This window comes from Carlito syrichta, unplaced genomic scaffold (genome assembly GCF_000164805.1).
Source record: "Carlito syrichta isolate Samal-C Ts95f unplaced genomic scaffold, Tarsius_syrichta-2.0.1 Scaffold303596, whole genome shotgun sequence".
Taxonomy (NCBI): domain Eukaryota; kingdom Metazoa; phylum Chordata; class Mammalia; order Primates; family Tarsiidae; genus Carlito; species Carlito syrichta.
This window is the reverse complement of record NW_007247692.1, coordinates 104,837-126,722: the sequence shown is the minus strand read 5'-3', so window position 1 is coordinate 126,722 and position 21,886 is coordinate 104,837. Positions and strand designations below refer to the sequence as shown.

The 21,886-nt window shown below is 47.5% G+C and overlaps 1 protein-coding gene across 2 annotated transcripts in view; it reads right to left on the bottom strand.

The window, feature by feature from the left end:
* Positions 1-5,670: 5,670 nt before the first annotated feature.
* YAP1 (Yes associated protein 1) overlaps positions 5,671-21,886 on the bottom strand; it is a 119,472-nt gene continuing 103,256 nt past the window's right edge. The window contains exons 6-8 of one of the 2 annotated variants that reach the window (XM_008058695.2): positions 12,035-12,165; positions 8,212-8,324; positions 5,671-6,422 (exon numbers count right to left, since the gene is read on the bottom strand). In XM_008058695.2, coding sequence (XP_008056886.1) covers positions 6,184-6,422; positions 8,212-8,324; positions 12,035-12,165 — 483 coding nt within the window. In that variant the 3' untranslated portion in view covers positions 5,671-6,183. The remainder of the gene's footprint in view (positions 6,423-8,211; positions 8,325-12,034; positions 12,166-21,886) is intronic. The other variant, XM_021712673.1, reaches the window with a different exon arrangement.

Sequence of the window (21,886 nt, the reverse complement as noted above, 5' to 3'; positions counted from 1 at the left end):
AGACCTCATCTCTACAACAAATCAAAAATTAGCCAGGCAGGGTAGTGCGCGCCTGTAGTTCCAGCTACTTGGAAGGCTGAGGTGGAAGGATCGCCGGAGCCCAGCAGGGCAACAGAGTGAGACTCCAACTTAAAAGAAAAAAGAACCTGATGTGAAAGTGAACACATGCCCTCGACGGAGCTGAGACATGGTTTCTAACAACTGCCCACAATGAAAAGTACACTCAGGGCCGGGCTCGGTGACTCAGCCTGTCATCCCAGCACTTTGGGATGTGGGATAGAGTCCAGCAGGTCGGCACTGGGGTGGCTGTGAGTGTGCCGCTGCACTCCAGCCTGGACGACAGAGTGAGACTCTAACTCAAACAAAAGAAAAAAAAGAAAACCACACTTAGAAGGTGATATTTAACTCATCTGCTGTTTCATAAAGAGTCGATAAAGGCCACGGAAACTGCAGTCTCATGCAAAATACACTTGAGGCAAGACATAGGGAAATATGGAGAGTAACCATAAGGCTTTTAAAAGGTTTCTATCACTGAGAGTTTCTGTCCCTTCAATTTATTTTGAATGCAAACCAATACCAATTTCACAAAGTTACACTAACTCTAGTTTTTTATAGTGTCACTTAAAAAAAGTTTCAAATAATAGGCCGGCTGTTTAGTAATTTTAGAGAAGCAGACGCTTTGCTCAGAGTTCTGCAAATAATTGCTTTGAATACCACAGACACTGGGTTTTGGGGTTTTTAACAATCTACTTCTAACAGGGTCATGGCGGCTTAGAAGTCAGGTCATTTAGTTTGAGTGTTTTTTGTTTTCTGTTAAAACACAGAAGATTAAAAAATTCAGAATTTCTCTCTGGCATCATCTTGTTCTGCTGTCTTGATTCTGCAACTGTGTCCATTTGTGGCAGTAATTCTGCCAGGTTAAGGCTATGTTTATGAAAGAAATGAAGAAATTATCTGCTTATGTCAGAGGTTTTTGTATTCAGAATACATCACAAGATGTATTCTATGTGTGACTTGGAAAGACTGTAGCACTCAAGTGTCCCAGACGTCTTATCTGACTTTCAATCCAGTCGTTAAACTTTAAATTAAAGAAAAGACTGTATCACAAGTTTCATGGGATGCCAATGGACCTCATGCCAACAGCTTCCCATGGAAGAGGGGTGACCGGGCTGGCGTCCTGCTGGAGCCAGGCTGACGCCAGAAGCATCAGTCACGTGGAACCCTGGTGCCCAGCACCTCACAGTCACCCACAAGGCCAACGAAGCTGATGGCTGCCAGTGGCAGGGAGGGTCTGGCCGCCATTCGAGAAGGTAAGAAAGTGTACCTGGGTCTTTAGGGTTACTCTTCTCTTGCGACCTCAGCTGTCAGGAAATGGAAACCGTGAGTTCAAACGCAACCCACCGGTCTCCCAACCCTCCTGTAGTGACTGCCTGGTTTCCTCTTACTGCCAGTTACCGTTCTGTCTCCCCCTGGAAGACTGTTTTCCTGCCTAGTCCGGCTGGGTGATCCATTTACTGAGTGACTGAACTTTAACTGGGGTCTAAGAAAAATATTATGTACATGACTCAGTATCAGGCTCTAAATAAGGCGACTGTACTTCTCAGACATTTGGAGTGGTCCTTGTTCTCATCAGAGATAGCTATCCCTAAATCCGAGAACATACTCCTGAGTATTCTGCTAAATCCGACTTGGCGGTCACTGAAGGCCATACCATTCTGGCTTGCAGGTACGGGGGGCTCGCATGACTGGACTTCAAGCCACCTGACACACAGGGTGCCGTTCCTCACAGGAGCTTCTCAGTAGGAAGCGCACAGCCTAGACACAAGGGATGGTTTGGAGCTAAGATCTGTCAAAACAGAAACTGGCCGGGCTGGGTGGTTCAGCGGTCATCCCAGCACTTTGGGAGGCCGAGGCGAGAGGACTGCCTGAGCCCATGGGTTCAAGACCAGCCTGGGCAATATGGCGAGACCTCATCTCCACGATAAATCACAAAAATTAGCTGAGTGTGGTAGTGCGCACCTGTAGTTCCAGCTACTTGGAAGGCTGAGGAGGAAGGATCGCCGGAGCCCAGCAGGTCGGCGCTGGGGTGGTTGTGAGTGTGCCATGGCACTCCAGCCTGGGCAATGGAGTGAGAGTCTGACTCAAAAAACAAAACAAAGCAGAAACAGGTCAATTCCAAGTTCTGCTGATGTAGTTATGCATAGCACACTATGAGTTTTCAGATTTGCTTCACCAAAACAGAGGTGTAAATAATTGATGCTATGACACAAATACAGAAATAAGTCTTTTTCGAAGGCAGGCTTTCAAATCTACTTCTTATTCAAAATCCAGGTCCTACCACTTAAATCTGTGAAAAGTTGTATTGATAAAACAAGTATTCCTAATACAAGTGTTCTGGAGACCACGCGACAGTACTTGGGAGAAATAAGGCCGAAGGCCACTGCGACAGACAGTGTCTGTTTCTCTCACGGTCCCCTGTGCTGTCACACGTAGTCAGGTCGTTAAGGAACGAGACAGATGCAATTCGGCTGGGACCTCCCACTGACGGGAGGGTGCGTGTGAGAACAGCACGCAGAGTTCCAAGACATAGATGCACACTTCAAAGGTTCCAAGCGTCATGCCTGACCCCAAGGAGCAAAACGAACCCTGCGATGACCTGTCAGTGGCTATTGCCATCACTTTTTATTTCCAGCATTCGTTCTACTGGAAGACCATTAAGAAGCCAACACAAAAGTTTCAAATATGATCAATTGTTAAAAACAACGAAGAAGGGTTTAAAGAAAGAATATATTTGAACCACATAAACAAACAAAAAGGTATTACATAAGAAAAAATAATGTAACAATTTATGTAAGTACCTAACATACGAGCATGCTCTTACATCTAAAACAAAAAATAAAAAGGTAACATTGGTACTATATATATATATTTGACAAGTGTGCATTAAAGAATTCTCTAATATAAAACATTTAAAATGTGGAGAATAATTTTTCAAGATACAGAAAACAATTGTTATGATAGGCACACCCACAATCGTATAAAAACATGCTTGCAAAGATCAAATTCATCCGAGTACTTGCTTCTCAGATGTCCAAAGGCTGTGAAATTGTCAATCACTGGACACTGCTTCTCGCTTTCTACTGTTTGAGTTTCAACACCAAATGGTATGCATTCTGAATTATACAATTAATTACCGTTATTTTTCAGTTTGCCAGGTTCCATATAGAATGCATCTATTTAATGTGAATACTTAAAACAGCAACATCATTCGTGTCAAAGTCACTTCTTTATGTTCATTTTTTTTTAAGGCACTATATTTAGAAAATAATTCTTATAACAAGTAGTACTTTGGAAGATCTGAAACTCCAAATCAATGTGCTCCATCAACCCTAACTAGATCTAAAAAGCCCTAACTGAAAAGAACACAAAGGTAAAAAGCTGATAATTTTAAAGATTATAAAATAGGTTTATTGTAAAAGCAATTCAAGAATACCCAGATAAAATCTTATTCCAACGCTACCCAATTACAACCAAGAAGCAGTTAAACACTTTTACATCAGGAATGAGGACATTAACGCGAGAGAGACCACATCAAGGCTATGATTCAAACTCAAAGAGAAAGGATTCTTGGGTCTCCCTCAGGTCAGTACGGAGGGTGGGATAAGATCGAAGCTGTGTGTCAGCATCACAGCGCTGCTACAACACTGAGGTAACACTGGGCAAATTACAGCTCCACATCCTTGTTCTGTGGGTGCACGCAAATGACTGAAATTTCAGGAACAACTGCCTTTAGTGGCAACAAGATGCAAGACAGGTCTTTATTGAAGAGAAAGAGGTTTATCAAGTTCTCTATCAAGGTCCCACTAAATCTTCACAACCCCCACACCTTCCCACCCTCCCCCTAAACTAAAGCCACTCTGCTGATATAGAAGTTGCAATCTCAATTTGTGGCTTACTGGCAAATTACAGACACTCCTTCCGAGTAGCTTTGTTCTTTCCAAGTTAAAAAAAAGAAAAAACAACCAACAACATGCTGTGTCATCCATATACTCATTTCTGCATTCTAGGTAGGATTTCATTACTCTAAAATACCGTCTGCACGGTGGCCATTTCCCTCAGACTTAACTCAAGATTTTCTCTTTCTGCTGTTTTCTTAGCAAAAGCCTTAGAGCCAATTATTACGAGTGATCGACCTATGAAATATTATATACAACACAGTGATTGCTTTTCTTTGAGCACTGAAAGTACTTAAAATAAAACCTTTGTACTCCCCAAGTAGAAGGGCCGAAATACTTAAATCTTGCAACTGAGGAAAAAAAAAAAAATCTGTCTTCCCAACCAAGGCTTTTCATAGTAGCTTTAGCCAGGAAAAGAGATTTTATGTTTGTTGCAAACCCTTGAAAATAAGGGCTTATTCTAGAAAAATGGAAAGACCCTTACATCAGAGGTGCCAGTTGGTGCCACTTTAATTCACAACCAACTATTATTTTATAGCTTATACTGAAGAGTTAATTCATGTGTATTTTGTTCCTTTAAAAAATACTCTTTGGAAACCATGATTACTCCTGTAGACACATACTCTAGCTTTATCTCTTCCTGGGAAAATAAAGGCATCATCATGATTATCTCTATTTCTCTGCTAAACTCAACTATCAATGTACATCTATTAATCTGATCGCTTGACCAACTAACTCATGGCCTTGCCGTGTTCTACATGCTACCCAGTCAACTTTCAGCATAAAAAAGAAGCAGGGGCAAGTCTTGTGAGTAAGAGCAATCCCAGAGGCGATATTTCCATCTAGTCTTTAATGTGTTCATCACAAATGAGGACTAAAGGACTAGAATCTACCTCCAAAACTATGGCAAAGGGAACGTCCGAAGCTAAAGGAAGGAAACCACTCTACAGCTTGCTTCTGTCATGTACATCATGAACCTGCTCCGAGCTTCTCATCAAGGCTTTGAATCAGTCCACAGGAGTCCAAGGGGAACGAAGCCATTTCTCGTTTGCGCCTCCCCAATTCATCAGATCAGATCTGCTAGGTGCCCAGAGGGCACAGAGGTTCCCCAGCCCTGACCCGAGGTGGCAGCCCTTTCTAGGCCACTAAACTACTCCACACGCCTGCAGACTGATTTGAACTACCTGTGAAATATAAACCACTAGTCATGTATTCTACATGCATACATTCAAAGCTACCATTTAAAAAATAAACTGGAAAGTAGGGAAACCTAAAAAAGGGTACATTCCACTATCACACTATTATAAACATTATGTGTGTGTGTGTGTGTGTGTGTGTGTGTGTGTGTGTGTGTGTGTGTGTGTATGAGAGAGAGAGAGAGCACAGATAACCAAGATTTAAATAAGATGGTAAAAAACCAGGAAACGTGATTTAACCAAAAGAACTATAATAACCGCCCCAAGCTACACTACAAACAGACTCACTAGTATGGTCACCTAAGTTGCAACAAAACCAACCAACCAAAAATTCCCCCCCACTCACACAAATATCCCCCCAAATCTATACTAGAGTACGTGGCAATAATTAATATATTTCTATGGAAACTGTCTCATGCCTTATAAGCTCCTAATATAAAATCAAGGTCACTATGTGACTAACGATAGCGTTAGGAGGAAAGAAAACACTGGAAGGAAAATCTTCAGCCTCGGTTTTGGCTACCGCCTCATGTCAGCTCGGATACTTGATATCAGAGACAATGCTTTTGGCGCCTCGGGCCAGCAAGTCCCGTGTGTCCACCGGCCCAGGGCAGCTGAAGAGACCACTGCTCGAACACATTACGTGCGGTGGCGTGAAGCGTCTGACTTCCGAGTCTGAGTGTTTAGTTAGAACGACCGGTGAACATCTAGCTGGGCACAAGGACTGGCATCTGCCATCCAGCAGGCTCCCCTCCCCCAGCCCCCGCACGGACAGCAGTTACAACAGCAAAAGAAACAAAACAGTTTTTTTTTTGATGCTTTAGAGCCAACTGTGAAAGAGGTCAGCAATATATTAACAGCAGCAATGGACAAGGAAGAGCAAAATGTGGATGAAAAGCTCTGGCTGGACGTTTGTTCATCATTTTCTGTACTAGCCAGCACAGGGCAACTGGCTGACTGGGCGATTTCAGGCGTATCTGTCTCATCTCCTTAGATCCTTCACAGGCTGGGAATTCGGTCTACCTGAGGCTCTATAACCACGTCAGGAAGCTTTCTTTATCTAGCTTGGTGGCGGCCAGAACGGACTCCATGTCGTTGAGGATGTCGGAGCTCAAGGCCTCCTGCAGACTCGGCATCAGCTCCTCCCCTTCTATGTTCATGCCGTCGCCCTCCAGCGTGCCAAGGTCCACATTTGTCCCGGGAATGGCTTCCAGGTAGTCTGGGAAACGGTTCTGCTGGGAGGGCAGGGTGCTTTGGTTGATCGTGTCACCTGGTTGAGAGGGGGAGAGAGAGAGAGAACAGGGTCCTTTGGGGAAAGCATCCCAGGAACGCACAGACACGGGCAACGAAGAGCACTCCTGACCGGCCCACCCGCACGGACGCCCGGGATTGATTTTAGGCCGAACGACCGACACAAACAGGTAACGAAAAAACAACGCCACGTTTACTTTGGTTTCGGCGTGTGTTCGGATGTTCAACCAACAGCTTCACTACTCAAGATGTGCCCAGGACTAAAGGGAGCCATGAACAAATAAGAAGCCCTTGAAAAAGTAAGTGCAGCAGCAGGGGAGACAGAACAAGCACACGCCACGTCCCGATCCTACGGCTTCCCGATGCTCACCACAAAAACATCCACGTAAAAGCCAACGGCAGAGACCCGCCTCACCCTGACGTGCACTTTGGGAACCATGAGATTAAAAGGACTGCATGAGTCCTCTGTTCTACCCTTGGATTCATACTCTAAGAGCAAAGCGAGCTTCCCTGAAGTCCCTGAACAAATCCTCTTCTCGGCCTGGCTTCTAGGCTTCCCAGACTTACGTGGCCACTTTTTTGCACAGGGCAACATGAACACTCCTCAGAGCGTCAACAGGACATTCTCTTAGCAAAACTAACATAAGCCACTGAGGTGCAGGGAGATCTGAAGAAGACAGAAAGGAATTGAGGGGCTGAGCCAGGGTATTGGGCAGGGAATGGGTCTGAAGTGGCTTCCAAGGATGAGTTAAGATCTAGACAAGAGAGAGGATGGGGTGGTGTGGATGTTGGAAAAACACCGAAGTCCGGGGCTGGGGGAGAATCGGCACCAGGACTTGCCAGACCCTTTTGGAAGAGCAGTCCTCAGCTGCAGCGCTGGCGCACCGGAGAATGGCTTCATCTCCCTGCTAATTCCTGCGCTCCGGCAGGCGTCAAGGCCAGGGCAACGGTCGCTGGGGAAGCCCCGGGAGAAACGGGTCCGGGCTCATCCAGTGAGGCAGCTGTTTCTCAGCTCCTGCAAGACTTGTACCCATTCCAGCAACAGAGAAGGCGAACCCCACCACGAGCCTTTCCCACCTGGCTTCCTAAGCTCCAGAACACCCAAGCGGAACCAAAAACTCTCAGAGAAAAGGGGAAAGCAGACACCGAATTGCACACAGAAATCTCTCCCCCAAATTAAGGGTGCAGATCAACAATCACGAGAGCAACTCCTAATGAGGTTCCCGCCTGCCTTCCAAATGAACATGAGCACGCGAAAGTAAGTCCTCTTGTCAGTTTTATTCCAATAGAGCCAATATATCCAGCTCATGATATTTAAAAACAACGAAAAAGCCGGGCTCGGTGGCTCAGCCTGTCATCCCAGTGCTTTGGGAGGCTGAGGCGAGTGGACTGCCTGAGCCCGCGGGTTCGAGACCTACCCGGGCAACTTGGCAGGACCTCGTCTCTACAATAAATCAAAAATTAGCCGGGCATGGTAGCGCGCGCCTGTAGTTCCAGTTACTTGGAAGGCTGAGGCGGAGGGATGGCCGGAGCCCAGCGGGTCGAGGCTGCGGTGGCCGGGAGCGGCCGCTGCACTCCAGTCTGGGCGACAGTGAGACTCCAACTCAAAAATAAAAAAAAAATAAATAAAAACAACAAAAAGACTTAAATCACACATCGCCATATGGAAACAAAGTGAGCTCAATGCGAACAGAAGTGTGTGGGGCTTCAACCCGTTTTCTTCTAAATAACCTTTGCCCACCCCAGGGCGCCAGGCCGCGACTGCCCCTGCCCAAAGCCCGGCGGCCGAGAGGGGCAAGAACACCGACCCGTGTCCATCTCGTCCACGCTGTTCAGGAAGTCGTCGGGCGTGCGAGGGACGCTGTAGCTGCTCACGCTCAGGCCGCTGTCCGTGCTCTCATCTCGAGAGTGGTAGGTGCCACTGCAAAAAACGACAGTCAAAGACCAATGCGGACATCTCGGAAATCGATTCGAGCTAAGCATAAACACCCGCCGACTCCCACGTGGCCCCCCAAGAGGATCAGCCGAGATTCGAGATTCCTGCCCTGTGACGCTTGAAACCAGCAGGGCCGCGCGCTGGCGCTCATGGTGAAACAGATGAATTAATCCCCATCGAAGGGCAGCCCTGCGCTTCCAAGCCCTCTCCCAGGTTCTGTGCTTGATGCAATAAGGCAACAAAAAGGTACACAGTGCTAGTTTTCCTAACCGACAGGAAACTCTTGTGAAGTTTCTCTCTGTAAAGCCATCAGTGTCGGGGGAGGGGGCGGCCCCAGGTCTCAATTTCCCTGGTGGTGGTGGCACCAGTGGAGAGGTCAGAATGCAACTCCAGGTGGCTGGTGAACAGGTCTGCGCTAGACTCACATTAACTCCTAGCTCTCGCGCAGAGAGCTGAAGCCAAGGAAAAACATCAACCCAAAAGAAAGAACCGGAATTCCTTCCTGGACGGGGCCGAGCCGGAGGAGTTCCCGCCAACACCCATAGCTTGGTCTCCTTGCTCCTGTTTAAGGGGGTGGGGGGGCGGAGCTCCAAAGACCTCAGCACAAAATAAAAGGCCATTCAGCGCCAGGGAAGGAAAGATCAAAACCAAAGAAAAATGTCCCACTTTGACCCAAGTGTGGGAAATACCCTTAGAACATTATTTCCACGAATGGAACACACTCTCAAGTGGTAAAATACACAGACATCAGCCTGCATTGACTGTGTAATGTGCAGTTCTACCAACTCTAGAAAAGCTCATGGAGAAGTGTAAGACCAAGGCAGGCAATCGCCACCCTTCCTAGTGGTCTCTTGGAACACGGACGTGAACTTTTAACACTCCCCACAGCTAAAAGACTAAACAACAACAACTAAGCTTTATTATTTTATTTATTTATTTATTTATTTATTTTTTAGCAACTAAGCTTTAAAGCCAAGCTTTCACACTTGCTCAAGGCTAACAGCTCTCCCAGGAGCCCAAGCCTCTTCCCCGCAGCTCTCAAGGCACTTCCCTGTCCTCCCTCCCCCTCACTCCGAATATTGCGGCCACCCTGATGCTTCTGCCTGATTCTGGCAAGATTCAAAAGCTTTGCACAGACCCCTGAAAACACAAATCAGCCTCCCAGAGCATCTGCAGACCGCGGTCCTGCGTGAGGTGGCCTCAGGGTGTGGTCAGTCTGTGTCTGCCTACCCAGATCTGGGGCAAGCACCCGGTCCCAGTGTCACTCTCCTCCCACTCCTAGGCACGGGCACGCAGCAGACATCCGAATCCCTGACAGAGCAGCTGAGCGGACAGAGCTGTGCAGAGTTCACTCCAAACTGCAGGGGGGCGAGCGGGCATCCCTGAGGACGGGAGCTGCTCCCTGCAAGCCCCGCCTCCTGCAGGCGCCCCTCCACGAACAGTCACCGAGCACCTGCCGCTCTCCGACACCAGGCCTTGAGGAGATGGGGTAGCAGCCGGCCACGCTCTGCGAGAGGCTCACCTCCTCAGGGAGGGAACGGACAAACAGACGACTCATACCCGGGCTGTGTGTGCTCGGTGGGCAGGGAGCGCTCGGAGCGGGAGGGAGCGTGCAAGCCGGGTCGGCTTCACTGAGGGGACACACCCGAGCTGGCCTGGAAGGACGTCAAGAGCGAGAGGGAGGTAAGCTCACAATGATGCACCTGCACCGTGAGCAAGAGTTGCTGGAGGAAAAGCAGCCGGGAGCTCCAGGAATGCGTGTCAATAAAACAGCAAACAACAGGGAAACCACCAAGAGTTTTTTTAGGCTGGGCGTAGGGTTCACGCCTGTTATCCCAGTCTTGTGGGAGGTGGAGGAAGGAGGATCACTAGAGCCCAGGAGTTCAAGGCCAGTCTGGGCAGCAACGTAAGATCTCATCTCTACAAAAATTAAGAAAAAAATTGGCTGGGTGTGCATCCGTAGCTCCAGCTACTTGGAAGGTTGATTCAGGGTGACTGCTTGAGCCCAGGAGTTGGAGGCTGTGGTGAGGCATGATTGTGCCACTGCGGTCCAGCCTAGGCAACAGAGTGAGACTCTGACTCACAAAAAAAAAAGAAAAAGAAAAAGAAAAATTACAAGCCGGGCTCGGTGGCTCAGCCTGTAGTCCCACCCCTTGGGAGGCTGAGGTGAGTGGATTGCCTGAGCCCGCGGGTTCGAGACCCACCTGGGCAGGCGAGACCTCATCTCTACAATAAATCAAAAAATCAGCCGGGCGTGGTAGCACACGCCTGTAGTTCCAGCTACTTGGAAGGTTGAGGCGGAAGGATCAACGGAGCCCAGCAGGTCGAGGCTGCGGTGGCCGGGAGCGGCTACTGCGCTCCAGTCTGGGCGACAGAGTGAGACTCCAACTCAAAAAAACAAAAAACAACAAAAAAAAAATTACAGACGGTCTGCAAAATCAAACCTCCCACCTAGGCCACTAGCACCAATCTTAAGACTGAGTGAAGAAACTCAGTTGCACTAAATATCTTTTTAGCAGGGTAAGATTTCTTTTTAATTGGAATCATGAAGCTTCCTGTTGAGTCGGTGAGGATTGAAGGGTAGCAGAGAAACTTCCCCAAACCACATGACCTTTCAGTATTTCAAAAGGTGTTTTGCTTAAAATTGGTCAGAATCAAAAGCACTGAGTATGTTTTAAAATTAAGACTCCATAGGTACTTAGGTACTTTGCAATCTGGAAGAATGTTAATTAAATCTTACTTTTTTTTTTTTTTGAGTTGGAGTCTCACTCTGTCGCCCAGACTGCAGTTCAGTGGCACTTTCCCAGCCACCACAACCTCGACCTGCTGGGCTTCGGCCATCCTTCCGCCTCAGCCTTCCGAGTAGCTGCAACTATAGGCACACGCTGCCACGCCTGGCTAATTTTTTATTTATTTTAGAGACGAGGTCTTGCCAAGTTGCCCAGGTGGGTCTCGAACCCACAGGCTCAGGCAATCCATTCGCCTCGGCCTCCCAAAGTGCTGAGATCACAGGCTCAGCCACCGAGCCCGGCCCGAAATCTGAATCCTAAATGGCTCTCCAGGCAAGAGCGACCTGTTTCCGCTCAGTTTCCGACACAGCATTTGACGCAGCACTGCCATCCGCCGTACTGCCATCCACCACAATCCCAAGATCTGTGAAAACTCACTAAGAAGCACCAGAAGGCTGATGTTGGTGCACAGTGCCCTTCATCTCAACGCGTTCTGGGAAGAGATGCAACCTTACGTTTTCTCTCCTTGAACGACAGCCCGGGAGCACATGAGGCCCTTCCAGGGCCGCTGGGTGAAACCTCTCGGGCTGAACAGCTATGAGGAAAATTCCTTCCAGCGCAACCCTGAGCAGGTCTGAGATGCTGCTCACTTGCTTTCACAGAAAGGCCTTCGCACGTTCCTTCACGACTCCGACACCGTAAGTGACTGTTTGCCAGCAGTCCAGGCAGAAGCAAACAGCCCTGACTCTGAACGAGCCTCCCTCGGCAAATCTGAACAGCTCACTTCCTGTCACAGGAGATGCTGTCCACCCCCCCTTTACCGTCCTTGCCACTTAAGGAGGCTCATTTACAGCGAGGGTTCCTGGCCCACGCGGAGGCTCAAAACAGCCGGCGGCGAACGCTCAGCAGAAAGGCCTTACAGTGACGAGCTTTGTAAGACACTGGCCAGCAGCCACGGTCACCAACCTGTTGAGAAAGGGGTCTGAGCTATTGGTCGTCATTGTTCTCAATTCCTGAGACATCCCGGGAGAAGACACTGGATTTTGAGTCCCACCATCCTGCTCCAGTGTTGGTAACTGGCTCCGGAGAGCTAACTCCTAGTTTTCAAAAAAACAAACAAGAAGAATCAATCTACTGATGAACACAGTTACCATTAGGTTAAAGAAGTAAAACGCACATTAGGGTAATCACTTAACAGTGGTACAATTCCCCATCAGAAAGACCAAGTTCTTCGATTTATTTCAAGTGATTAAAAAGTAAGTGCCATACATTGAAAGTCTGTCTAGTTGTATGAACCCCAAACAACTGAGTTTCTGAGTTGGCCACTGAGCTTCATTTCCTCATCTTCCTTACTCGGGAAGATACCGCCCAGTCCTCCTACGGGTTCGAATGGCAAGGCTGGTCTTTAAGAAATAACCCTCCAAGTTCCTTTTTTACTCACCAACTCTCCCATGGTTTTGTGCGCTTGGCAGCAGCAGTGAGAACAAAGACGCAGGGTTCAGGCCCCTGGCAACTCCCTGTGAGACCCCAGCCCTCCCCTCCGCCCAGCACTGCTTTCCACTGTGCTGTCAAGCGTCTCATTTTGACTTCAAGTGTTTTTCTCTCCTGAGCTGGACAGAGTATGTTCTACCCTCTAACAGGGAGAGGAGGAAAAAGAAAACAAGACAACAGAAGCAAACACAAACCCAAGGTTTCTGTGTCACAACCGCAATATTTAAACGGGGTAAAGCTTCCTCAGAGACACCAGGCAGTTCTCAATGGGACTCTCCCTGGAAGCCTGAGCCACTCCGGTTCTCGAAGGCCTGTCCCCAGCAGAACCCAGCTCAGTCTCGATGTGCTCGGGACACCACAGCCAGCCCGTCGCACCCTGACAGGCCCTCAGCCTCACACCCTCTGCCCCGCCCTCCCAAACAACCCCACGGAGCCTCTCAGCAGCCACAGACATCATCTTTGCTAGAGTGTCACGCCCCCCACTCTGGGTTTGATCTGGGATATACACGGCCTCTCGCCACAGAGGGCACTAGCCTGTCCCCACCACCACGCCGCTCTGCTGAGCAAGTCGGCCCACTGAGGCACGCCTCCGTCTCCACACCCTCACTTCCACCCTCACCAGGGAGTCTGGGATGAAGAAATGTCTCCTGGCTCTACAACGTCACTTCTAAGCTGCAATTCTCCCTCATGCCTTCTGGACACACTGTCCTTGAAGTCAAGGCTTCTTAAACCCCAGGACCACGAGAACGCTGGGCGGAGAGGTGGGGAACAGAATGGCAGCTTCATTTTGCTGACATTCACATTTTCTTCGGTGATGAACGGAGGCAGCAGAGGCTCATATTCACTGCGCCTCTAACTTTTTTCATCAGTGGAAGATACGGCTACCTTCCGATCTCGTTGCGGTTGTAGGAAACGTCGTGAAATACTATTTATGATCATCACTGTTTCAATATCACAGTAGCTGTAAGACATGCTTCCAGATCTTGTTATTCACACATTAATAAAGAGGCAAGTTATATTACAAGGTTGCACTTAATATTTTGATAAAGTTCCTTTTCTTTGTAATCCCAGACATCAAAAAAACCCCAGGATTCTGAGAAGCCTCAGTCAAATGCCAAAGAAGCGTGTGTCCCTTTCCCTCGGGTTAACAGCCTGTTGTGCACAACTGTTACTCTCCCTCTTACAAGGGGAGAATTCCGGAGCTTTGTCACTCTGGGTAGTCCATGCCTCCTGGTATATTTCAGGATTAAGTGACAACTCACGTCACCTGACAGATTCTTGAACGTTCTGGATTCCAACTGAACACACTTCGACCTACCTCAGTCACCCACCTGCACAGCCACCAAGATCTTATTCGGAATTAAATCCCCTCTTAAGTAGCGTTTGGGACAACGGTCAGTGCGTTGCTTCACTACAACCGTCAACGTCCGTGTACAAAACTCGCAGAATAACCTATTGCTGAAATGCCTGTATTTCTTCATGTTGCAATGATCACTGACCACTGTGTCACAGTATTTCCGCCACCAGCGCCTTTGGTGGCAATCTGGAACCGGCTTGGAGATTTCGCTCAGTCTTCCACGCACGCATCCCGCTTTCTTCCACACGTGTCTTCCTCACAGCTCCTGCAGGGCCTCTCGCCTACGCCCCCGGCTCGCAGAGACTCCAGGCCCTCCTCTCCTCACCACTCCAGCATGTGGTTCCCTTCTGGTCTCTGACTTTTCTCTCCTTCCTTAAGCTTGAACTCATGACTGATCACTTGAAATACGCACACGCACGTTTCAGATTCAACCCAGCAAATCCCAACCCTGAGTCAAAGCTAGGGTGTGCTTGTTTCAGATTTCCACTGAGATTGCCGAGAAGCGCTAGGGAAACAAAGTCACACAAGTCTCCAGAACGTGAGCATCACAAATGAATAGTTGCTGGCCTTGGAGGGCCCTGGGACCCCTCACTGTCTCCTCTTGGAGGGGGGTGTGTTTGGTCTTGTCCGTGGCCAGTTCTTTCTCACAACCTCAAGGTCACGACTCCAAACACGGCTCACTGGCTCAAGTCCCTATTCCGTCACACCCATTTCTATCCCTTTCCCACGTAAACACCAACATCAAGGGCGTTGGGTGGAGCCTGGTTTTCTGGCTCCTCCTGCCGCCTCTGTCTGTCCCGCTACACAGTGTCTTCATTCCCAGGCATCTCGGTCACTTTCCTTCCTGTTCTACACAACGAGCTTGTTTTCCCTCTTCCTGTGAAAGGCCAACCCATCCTCCCAGTGTTTCTGGGAGTTTCTACTATCCATTTTCTGTCCTCTTCTCTGGCCCCTCCCGTTCTCATCTTGCAACATCAGAAGTGACTTTAAAACCCCAAGAGGAGCCAGGCTCGGTGGCTCAGCCTGTCATTCCATGCTTTGGGAGGCTGAGGTGAGTGGTTTGCCTGAGCCCGTGGGTTTGAGACCTGCCTGGGCAACTTGGCGAGACCTCATCTCTATGATAAATCAAAAAATTAGTCGGGTGTGGTAGTGCCTGCCTGTAGTTCCAGGTACTGGAAGGCTGAGGCGGAAGGATCGCTGGAGCCCAGCAGGAGAGGCTGCGGTGGCTGGGAGCGGCCACTGCACTCCAGTCTGGGTGACAGAGTGAGACTCCGACTCAAAATAAAATAAAATAAAATAAAAATTAAAAAAATAAAAAACAAAAAAACAACCCCAAGAGCGATGGCCTGCAGGTCTGTGGACGACACACCCTGTGTCCCGTCTTTCTAGAGGCCGGGTCCATCGCAAACACCGGTCTTCCCATTCTTTAAGAGCTAGCAAGGCACCTTTTCGAGGTAACGCTCTAAGATGAGGCTGCCTTCAGCCTGAAAATACACAAGACACGGGTCATGTTTTTAAAACCCTGGGAGTAACTGACACGTTCACAGCACTCGTCACATGACACTGTAATCATTTATTTCCTCTGTGCCCCCCAAGGGCACAGAAATGGCTTGTTTTGGAGCATAAAACTCCATACTGCTCTTAAAATACGAGGATGTATTTAGCAATAAACTTTAAATGAGTAAGGTCATAGGTACAGGCTCCAGAGGAAGCCGACACCTGGGCAGTGTGTGAGAGCACCCTGGTTTGCTTTTTATCCAAGCACGCTGACCGTCCACAGGCCTTGGTTTCACTCCTTGCAGCACAAGACACATACATGACACTAAGCCCCAAATCATGCCTAAAATAACTGAATTGGCTAACATTCTCATACTGTTTCCATAACTTTTCATTTTAGCCCCTTTTGGTTGTATGAGGTTAAAACTAACCTCACATGCAGGCTAGACTCACGTGCATTCACCACTTGGGATTTTGCCCCCATGCTTGTACAAAGCTGTCACGTTTCTGGCTTTGTGCTTGGACGACTGGATTTCTACTCTCAGTAGATACTGTAGAGTCAACGCTCCACACTTATGTAGAAAGGAGACTCAGAGATGTGAGCAAGAGGGAAGATTATCCCAGTTACCTACGTGGACTCAACCAACTGTGGATGGAAATATTGGAGGAAAAAAAATGAGTGGCTGTGTCTGTACTGAACATATACAGACCCATTTTCTTGTCATTATTCCCAATACAGGTAACTATAGTTATACAGTGCAACAACTATTCACACAGCATTTATATTATATCAGGTATTATTAGTAATCTAGAGATGATTTGAAGTATACAAAAGGATGTGTAGGCTGTATGCAAATACTGTGTGCCTGCCTATCTACCTACCTACCTATCTTGAGTTGGAGTCTTACTCCGTCGCCCAGGCTGGAGGGCAGTGGCATGCTTGTGGCTACCCCGCGTCAACCTGCTGGGCTCTGGTGATCCTTCCACCTCAGCCTTCCAAGTAGACAGAACTACAGGCTACCACGCCTGGCTAATTTTCATTTATTGTAGAGCTGAGGTCTCGCCAAGTTGCCCGGGCTGGTCTCAAACCCATGGGCTCAGGCAATCCCCTCGCCTCGGCCTCTCAAAGGGCTGGGATCACAGGCTTGAGCTACTGCGCCCGGCCAGTGTGCGCCATTTTATATAAACGACTTGAGCATCTATGAAATGCATCTGTGAGCGTTTCTGGAACCAATGCCCCAAGGGACAACCGTATAACGTAATAAGGCCAATGATACAAATAGTAGATACACAGATCACAGACAGCACACTCAAGGTATACATACTCCACCGAGTTTGGAAGGTTCCAGTTACAGCAAACGGAACAAAACCGTCAGATGCCCTAAGTGATTTTTGAAAAGTTTTACTGATGTTTACTTGATGCACAATAAACTATACATAAAGTGCACATTTTGATGAGCTTTGAAATGTGTGTACAAATGTGAAACGACCACTACAATCAAGATAATCACCCCAAAACTCTCTCCTGCTACTTCTTACATCCCCTACTCTCAACCCTCAGAAGTGAATGATCTGCTTTTTGTCATTACAGATTCGTTGGAATTTTACAATTTTTAATAAATGGTCAGGAGTGGTGACTCTCACTTGTAATCTCTGCTGAGAAAAAGGCAGCAGAAGTAGTCAATAGGAAGCACGTAGACAATAGGAAGCACGTAGAGTATTTGTAGGTTTTTGCATTTTGAGGGTAGCCAAGAGAAACGAAAGCAAGTATCCATATAAAGCCAGAATTTAGAAACATCCTGGCGCCTGTCAGTAGATAAACAGATACACAGCTGAAGTATCTTCCTACAGCAGAACACTAGTCAGCAAGAAAAAAGAGTGACCTATAGGTACGACATGAAGGAAGCTCAAAATCATCATGCTAACTGGAAAAGTATATTCTGTGTGATTTCATTCATTCATTCAGAGACAGCATCTCATTCTGCTGCCCGGGCTGGAGTGCAACGGCACGATCACAACTCACTGCAGCCTCAAGCAATCCTCCTGCCTCAGCCTCCCAGGTAGCTACGGCTACAGGCATGAGTCACTATGCCTGGCTTTTTTTTTTTTTTTTGGTGACACAGTCTCACTATGTTGACCAGGTTGGTTTTGAACTCTTAGGCTCAAGCTATTCTTGCCTCTGCCTCCCAGAGTGTGGGGATTAAAGGCGTGAGCTGTGTCCGGCCTCTTCTTTCTTTTCTAAATGATGTGGACCAACGCATCAATTGTATATGGGCCAAAGTACTTTCCCTACTTGAGATTTTAGTGCCTTTTCTACCCTATAGGAAATTATATTGCTATTTAAATGAGAGGAGGGAAGTTTAAGAAGGGCCAGTGACTTGTGACTGGCTCTTAGTCCATAAAAGTCCACTGTATAAAGCAAGCAAATTCATGTTTTCCTGTATGAACCACCCTGGAAAGTTCCTTCCAGCCAAGCTGGGACCACTGGCTTGACTTGCAGTGCAGACAGCCCCGGCTCCAAATGCGTCCCAGATTAGCTGAGATTTACGAGCTCAATGGGAAAAACCACCACATTTTTGTACTATTACAGAAGAAAACAAGCTAAAAATACTTGCTTCATTTAGAAAAAACCAAATACTCTAAAAGAACTATTTGACCTCTGAAATACAGAACAGAAGCATGACTAAGTTTTGGCCGAATTTCTTTTCATTTGCTTATTTCCCCAGTTTTGAAAGTCTGTCAAACTATTTATTCTAGTTACCTTTGGGAAAAGGAAAGTTTACAAACTTGTATTTTTAGCCCAGTATTCTAATTTTAGGCATTGTGTTCAAGATAGAATAATCCAGATACTCCTTAGAGATAGAAGTAACTTTCAGCATGAAACGTGTTGACTGAAACCAGTTCTGCAGACAATCCAATTATGTCCCAAGGCTAATTTTTAAATTACCATGCCAGATTTTACCCAATCACAAAATAATGTTCATATTCATCCAAGACTTGCTTTATTTACTTTTACATCTTGTTTTGTTTTTTTGAGTTGGGCTCTCACTCTGTCATGCAGGCTGGAGTGCAGTGGCAGGATCACAGCTCACACTGTAGCCGCCAACTCCTGGGCTCGAGCCACTCTCCTGCCTCCCCTCCTGAGTAGCTGGACTACAGGTGCAAGTTGCCTGGCTAGTCTTTAAATTTTTTTTGTACAGATGAGTTCTCGCTATGCTGCGTAAGCCGGTCTCAAACTTCTGGGCTCAAGTAATCCTCCTGCCTCGGTCTCCCAAAGTGCTGGGATTACGAGTGTGAGCCACTGCACCTGGCCTAAAGTGTGTTTTGATACAATTACTTAATAGCAACAGAATAGGCATTTTTGACACAGGCAGTAAAACGGAGAGCTTATATGAATGTATTTCTTGATAAAAACACTCAGATTAAATAATTTGACTTTATACTTATCCATCTAAAATAACTTTTTTCTGAGGTAACCAGCAAAAAATGTCTATACAGCCTTGAAACAAATTTTATATCTAACATTGGTAGTTTCCTGCATACCTTCATCTTCTGGTTAAGAAAACGAGAACCCATGAAGCTGACCCCACGGAGTTTATGACTCAGCTGTGTCTGGGGAGGGACTCTCTTCTGTGAGCTCCCTTCATGCTCACCCTCCTTCACAATCTGACCAGGTACAGCACAGAGCAGGTCAAGTCCCACGTTCCCACCTCGCTCCTAAGCTCCGCCTTCTAAACTTCCCCTAACTGAGGGTGTGTTGCATTTAAGTGGGAAGCTGAGGCTGCTGTTTATCGACTAGGGTGAACCCCAAAGACATGCTGAGAAGAGCAAACCCAGTCGCCCTGTTTTCTTTCTTTTTTTTTTTTGAGTTGGAGTCTCACTCTGTCGCCCAGACTGGAGTGGCCGCTCCCGGCTACCGCAGCCTCAACCTGCTGGGCTCCGGCGATCCTTCGGCCTCAGCCTTCCAAGTAGCTGGAACCACAGGTGCGTGCTACCATGCCCGGCTAATTTTGATTTATTGTAGAGATGAGGTCTCGCCAAGTTGCTCAGGTGGGTCTCGAACCCGCGGGCTCAGGCAATCCACTCACTTCAGCCTCCCAAAGGCACGGGATTACAGGCTGAGCCACCGAGCCCGGCTCGCCCTGCTTTCTTACATAAATACATGTCGTTTTTCTACCTTGTATCTGGCAATTTCCTTAATATCAACAATAACTTTTTCATCTTCCTTATTGAACCTAGTGAAACAACTTATGTTCACTGTGTATGAAAATACTTTTTTTTTTTTGAGTTGGAGTCTCACTCTGTCGCCCAGACTGGAGTGCAGTGGCCGCTCCCGGCCACCGCAGCCTCGACCCGCTGGGCTCCGGCGATCCTTCCGTCTCAGCCTTCCGAGGAGCCGGAATTACAGGCATGCGCTACCACGCCCGGCTGATTTTTTGATTTATTGTAGAGATGAGGTCTCGCTGCCCAGGCGGGTCTCGAACCCACGGGCTCAGGCAATCCACTCACCTCAGCCTCCCAAAGGCACGGGATTATAGGCTGAGCCACCGAGCCTGGCTCGTATGAAAATATTAACAGAAGAATTCATGCTCTGGGAATGGCCAAGCCAACTTTCAGCAATTTCCACTTTCTTAGAGCAATTCGTCTTGGGCAAGCGCTGCATGACGTGAACATGTACCCCGTTTCTGGATACGATGTGCACACAGTGCGGGGGCTTAGAGTTGGGGGCTTGCCAACACGGTTAAGGGAAGGTGAACTGGAAACCCAAATTTAGAAAAGGAGAAGAACTCTACAATACACATCTCATAAATAGCTTGTCCTAGTGATGGCAGTCTAGCCGACAATTCTAAAAACAGAAGCGAAGCCATTCCTTCCAACTGTCCAAGACAGGAGGGGCCCCATTCTGCTCTGCTTTCAATACAGCTATAAACAGTCATGAAATGTTTCATTATTTCTAAGTCATTAAGACACTGAGCCAGTGCTTTTTGCTTTTTTTTGAGTCAGAGTCTCACTCTGCTGCCCAGGATGGAGTGAAGGGGCACGCTCATGGCCACCACAGCCTTAACCTGTTGGGCTCGGGCGATCCTTCTGGCTCAGCCTTCCAAGTAGCTGGAACTACAGGCAACACCACCACACCTGGCTAATTTTTTGATTTATTTGTAGAGACAAGGTCTCACCAAGTTGCTCAGGCTGGTCTCGAACCCCTAGACTCAGGCAATCCTCTCGCCTCAGGCTCCCAATGTGCTGAGATTACAGGCTTGAGTCACCGCACTGGGCCTTACTTTTTGCTTTTTAAGGTTTGTGCCATTTACCAAAGTATCTTCAACTTGAGAACAACTTTTTGACTAAAAATAGCATGCACATGGATTTGGAAGCAGTTTTGAGAACTCTATGATAATCCTAAATGCTGAAAAGTAACATCCAAAACTGGTGCTCTCTTTTTTGAGATGGGGTCTCACTCTGTCGCCTAGGCTGGAGTTCAGTGTCACAATCATGGCCCACAGCAGCCTTGACTTCCTGGGCTCAGGCAGCCCTTCTGCCTCAGTCTCCAAGTAGCCGGAAGTACAAGCGCACATCACCATGCCTGATTAATTTTATTTTATTTTTGGTAGAGATGAGTTCTTGCTACGTTGTCCAGGCTGTTGAACTCCCGGACTGAGGCCATCACTCTTTCTGACAGACTTTTGGATTTAGGCGTTTTTGCAATTTGTGTTATTTAATTATCGCCTCAATTAAAGTAAGAAAAGTTATTATGGCATTGTTCAAACATCAAGGAAGAGGCAATTTTAGTTAATAAAACAAATGCAATAAACTATAAGGGTACGCGGGTCATAGCCACTGTATAAAGTTTCCAACATACCCATTAAAAAAAAGTGTAGGCCGGGCATGGTGGCTCGAGTCTATAATCCTAGCACTTTGGGAGGCCGAGGTGAGAGGACTGCCCGAGACCACGGGTTCGACACCACTTTGGGCCACTTGGCGAGATGTCATCTTTACAATAAATCAAAAAATTAGCTGGGTGGCGCTCACCTGCAGTTCCAGCTACTGGGAAGGCTGAGGTGGAAGGATTGCCTGAGCCCAGCAGGTCGAGGCTGCGGTGGCCATGAGCCACCACTCCAGCTTGGGTGACAGAGTGAGACTATGACTCAAAAGAGAAAAAGAAAGTGTAAACTATTCACTGGGAAACAAATATTATTTGCTTAATGTGAGAACTTCGAAGAGAAGAGAGATTATGTCAGAAAAAAGTGTTAACAGGATTCTGAAACAGTTTCCCAGAGTCTGTTAACATAAAATAGTTTGGAGGAAAAACAGTCAAATTCCTTACTATCACTAAAGTCAAGAGAACAAGGCTGTTGGCAACTGTCTCCACGTGGTTCTGAGCAGGTCTTGTTTTGCTCTAGCTTATGACAGCTCTGAACACCTGAATCTCTTCACTGTCTGGGGTAATGGTGCAGTACAATGACCTGGATACC